This window comes from Prunus dulcis, chromosome 3 (assembly GCF_902201215.1).
Source record: "Prunus dulcis chromosome 3, ALMONDv2, whole genome shotgun sequence".
In the NCBI taxonomy this organism is placed as follows: domain Eukaryota; kingdom Viridiplantae; phylum Streptophyta; class Magnoliopsida; order Rosales; family Rosaceae; genus Prunus; species Prunus dulcis.
In genome coordinates, this window is record NC_047652.1 from 2,240,713 (window position 1) to 2,243,645 (window position 2,933).

The 2,933-nt window shown below is 39.0% G+C and overlaps 1 protein-coding gene across 1 annotated transcript; it reads left to right on the forward strand.

Annotated features, from left to right (window-relative positions):
* Positions 1–1,391: 1,391 nt before the first annotated feature.
* LOC117620924 lies at positions 1,392–2,519 on the forward strand. Its single transcript, XM_034351180.1, has 3 exons — positions 1,392–1,946; positions 2,256–2,342; positions 2,457–2,519. The coding sequence occupies exons 1-3, from the start codon at positions 1,392–1,394 to the stop codon at positions 2,517–2,519; spliced, it is 705 nt and encodes a 234-aa protein (XP_034207071.1).
* The last annotated feature ends 414 nt before the right edge of the window (positions 2,520–2,933 follow it).

Genomic DNA, 2,933 nt, shown 5'->3' on the forward strand with positions numbered 1-2,933 from the left:
CGTTGTTGGTGTTAGGATCTTTGTGGAGAAAAAACTCAACTAGTTTCTTAGCTTAAACTTCTTTGTATCGACCTCTGGTGGTTGTAGACTTGGTAGTGAAGGCAACAAGATGTGTTTGACATCTGACCTTGGGAAGACGGAATTACCAAAAGACCCTGCCATTTCTGTTAATAATTTAGAGTATGTGGGGAAACTTTTCTCAGATATCTGGAGTATATTATGACATTAGTTTATGCATGTGGCATGGAATTGGCTGTGGCCTCCAGGTTTTATGGTTTGCCATATGCCTCAGCCATGTGAAGAGTGTTTTTGCATGTCTGCCACATGTTCTCTCTCTCATGAATGGTTAAATTTTGAAAGTATGCGACAGACACGTGGCGGTAGGCTGATGGATTTGTGTGTCTTCTGCCCTCATATATATATATATATATTGCATCATCAGCCAAGAAATAAACAAATCAGTATGGGACTCAGAGGAGGGGGTAGCAGAAAAGCTTAGCAGAAGAGAAGCATCATCATTTTAGCACCACCCCATGTATTCTCCCAGCGTGATTTGGATGGCTCTTTCTTTAGTCACATGTTTCCGTGCAAAAAGTTTTACAACTAGGGCAAATGACCAATTGGGTAAGGGAGGGACCGTGGTGGGTTTTGATTTGGTGGATCTCTAGGTTGATGGGATTGGGCGGCTGTGATTTGACCTTTGAAAAATGTGGGTTTGAATTAGTGAGTCTGTAATGAGAGCCGGTTTATTTTCATGGATCATTAACTAATGGTTAGAATACAAGGGAAGTTGTACCTACCACACCAACCTCTTTTGGCTTCTCAAGCTTTTGATGGTAAATGAGAGGCACCTCACCTACCCAAGCGAGTGTTTTAGAAGAATCACAATATAAAAAACCAAATAAACATAGAAATGCCCCCATTTGGCCATTTGGATCACCTTTCAGGCTGGTAAAATATCATATGTTTGATTGCTCTGCCAAAAATTGAAAGAATGTTCCTACTGCCGTTTCAGTTTCGAGAAAACTTACATACACCGGGTTGATATAATTTCACTCATCACGTGACTAAATTGGGTGATGACCAGTGTAGACTAGGGGGTTATGTCAACCCGTTATAGGTAAGTGTCTTCCCTAATTCACAAGAGGGGTTGTAAGAGACTCAGGAGAGCATAAAATTCCCCTTGAAAAGCAAGTTTGAGAAAGTGCTTCCTTGCTTTACAAGTTTCCTGTGTGAAGGTCCTGGTATCACTTTAGAACGGAATAACACAAACTACAGTCGAAAGAAAGACATCAAATTCCTCCTTCCTGTACAAGTATTTGCATATAACAATCAATAAATCACATAATAGTATAGTCAATTAGCATAAACCCACATCATGATGATCCGCCATGGATGTTTCATTGCACAACTCAAGTTACTTATGTTGCCAAAAACTCTGCCATGCGTTTTCTTTCAAAAGATGCAGTTTCTTTCTCCTCTTGTTTGTTACCCTAGCAATAGTTTTTCTTGGTGTAGCTGCATTGATCGTAATCTTCATCGTGAAGCCCCAAAGGCCAGTTTTTTCCCTTGAAACTGTAAGCTTGGATTTGTATACGCTCGAAGCCTATTCGGATTCAACGCTGTTTCTTTCATCAGCAATCACATTGACCCTGAATGCTCAAAATCCTAACAAGGTTGGCATCCGGTATAGCCCTTCACATCTTGAAGTTTTGGATGGAGGACTGCCTATAGGAACAATTCAGATTCCCGGCTTTCTTCAGCCTGCTCACAGCAGCAACGTGAGTGTCGAAATAAGGGTTCTGTTTCCATGTTTGAATGTCAGCCAGATTGTGGCTGAGGCTTCATTGCAAGACGATTCAAGGAAAAACATGTTTCAAATGAAAATTGTAGGCGATGTTGGAGCTCACCTCTGGGTGTTTCATATAATTTTGTTGAAGATTAAGGTTTGTATCATCTCATAATTTGGTCAAAATTAAAGCGTTTAAGCGTGTGTCCAGTATTTCAAGCCTTTCTCTAACTCAAAATGAACCATATTTGTTGTTGAATAAATCCCATTCACCAGAATTGGATTGAAAGTCTCATCAAGAAAGAAAACACTCTTTTCTTGATTTGATTCCCTTATATTCCAAGCGTGGTTGGGTGATTATTTTTTGTGCGTCCAGCGCAATGAGAGAGGGGATTCGAACTCTGATTCTGAGTGGAGATCTCAACCTTTTTTCTTCTTTTCACCCTGTGTTTTTTTTTTTTTGTAGGTTGCACTGGAGTGTGACATAAATATTGATTATAAAGAGCTTACGATGAAAAATGAAGTTCACAACATTGGAGTTAAACATCACACTGTATGTTTCACGACTCTTGATCACATGGTTTCTATCCCTTAATTATGGCAATGGTATATGATTTTTGCGTCACCATTATGATTCTACTCTAACAACTAGCTAGCTTCTTTTCAGGCATCTTTTCCTACCAACCCCAACACCATCTTCATCAATTGCGCATTGGCTTTGTACATATGAGAGGTGGAAAAATATACTTCAATTGTCAGCAAAATATACTTAATAAAGTTTTGAAATTAAACCCAAAACGTAATGGATTCAATCTCTTTCCTTGAAAAAATTGCTGGGATATTTCAATGAGCAAGAAATCAAGAACCAAGTAATTAAGCTGTAACAGATGTCCTATCTGAGCTTGACGTTCATTGGTTTAGTGTGTATGTAATTTGATGTCTTTTGCTTATGCGGGTTTGGTAAGCATTTTCACATGTTCATGGGAAGGCACAATATGACCCCATTCTATGTACTTTGGATGATTTGGTTCATCTCAAATCTAGACAACACCTAATCAACTATTCTTCACACCAATCATGTCCCAGATTAATGCTGTTTGATGGGTTTGTTTACCAATTAGGTAATATTCGTTTCTTTGTGGTT

Bases quoted from the DNA above. Each gene is read 5' to 3' on its own strand.
- LOC117620924 (XM_034351180.1), top strand. From the start codon at position 1,392: ATGGATGTTTCATTGCACAACTCAAGTTACTTATGTTGCCAAAAACTC. The intron at 1,947-2,255 runs GTTTGTATCATC...TTTTTTTTGTAG, and splicing joins TAATTTTGTTGAAGATTAAG to GTTGCACTGGAGTGTGACAT. The intron at 2,343-2,456 runs GTATGTTTCACG...GCTTCTTTTCAG, and splicing joins TTGGAGTTAAACATCACACT to GCATCTTTTCCTACCAACCC.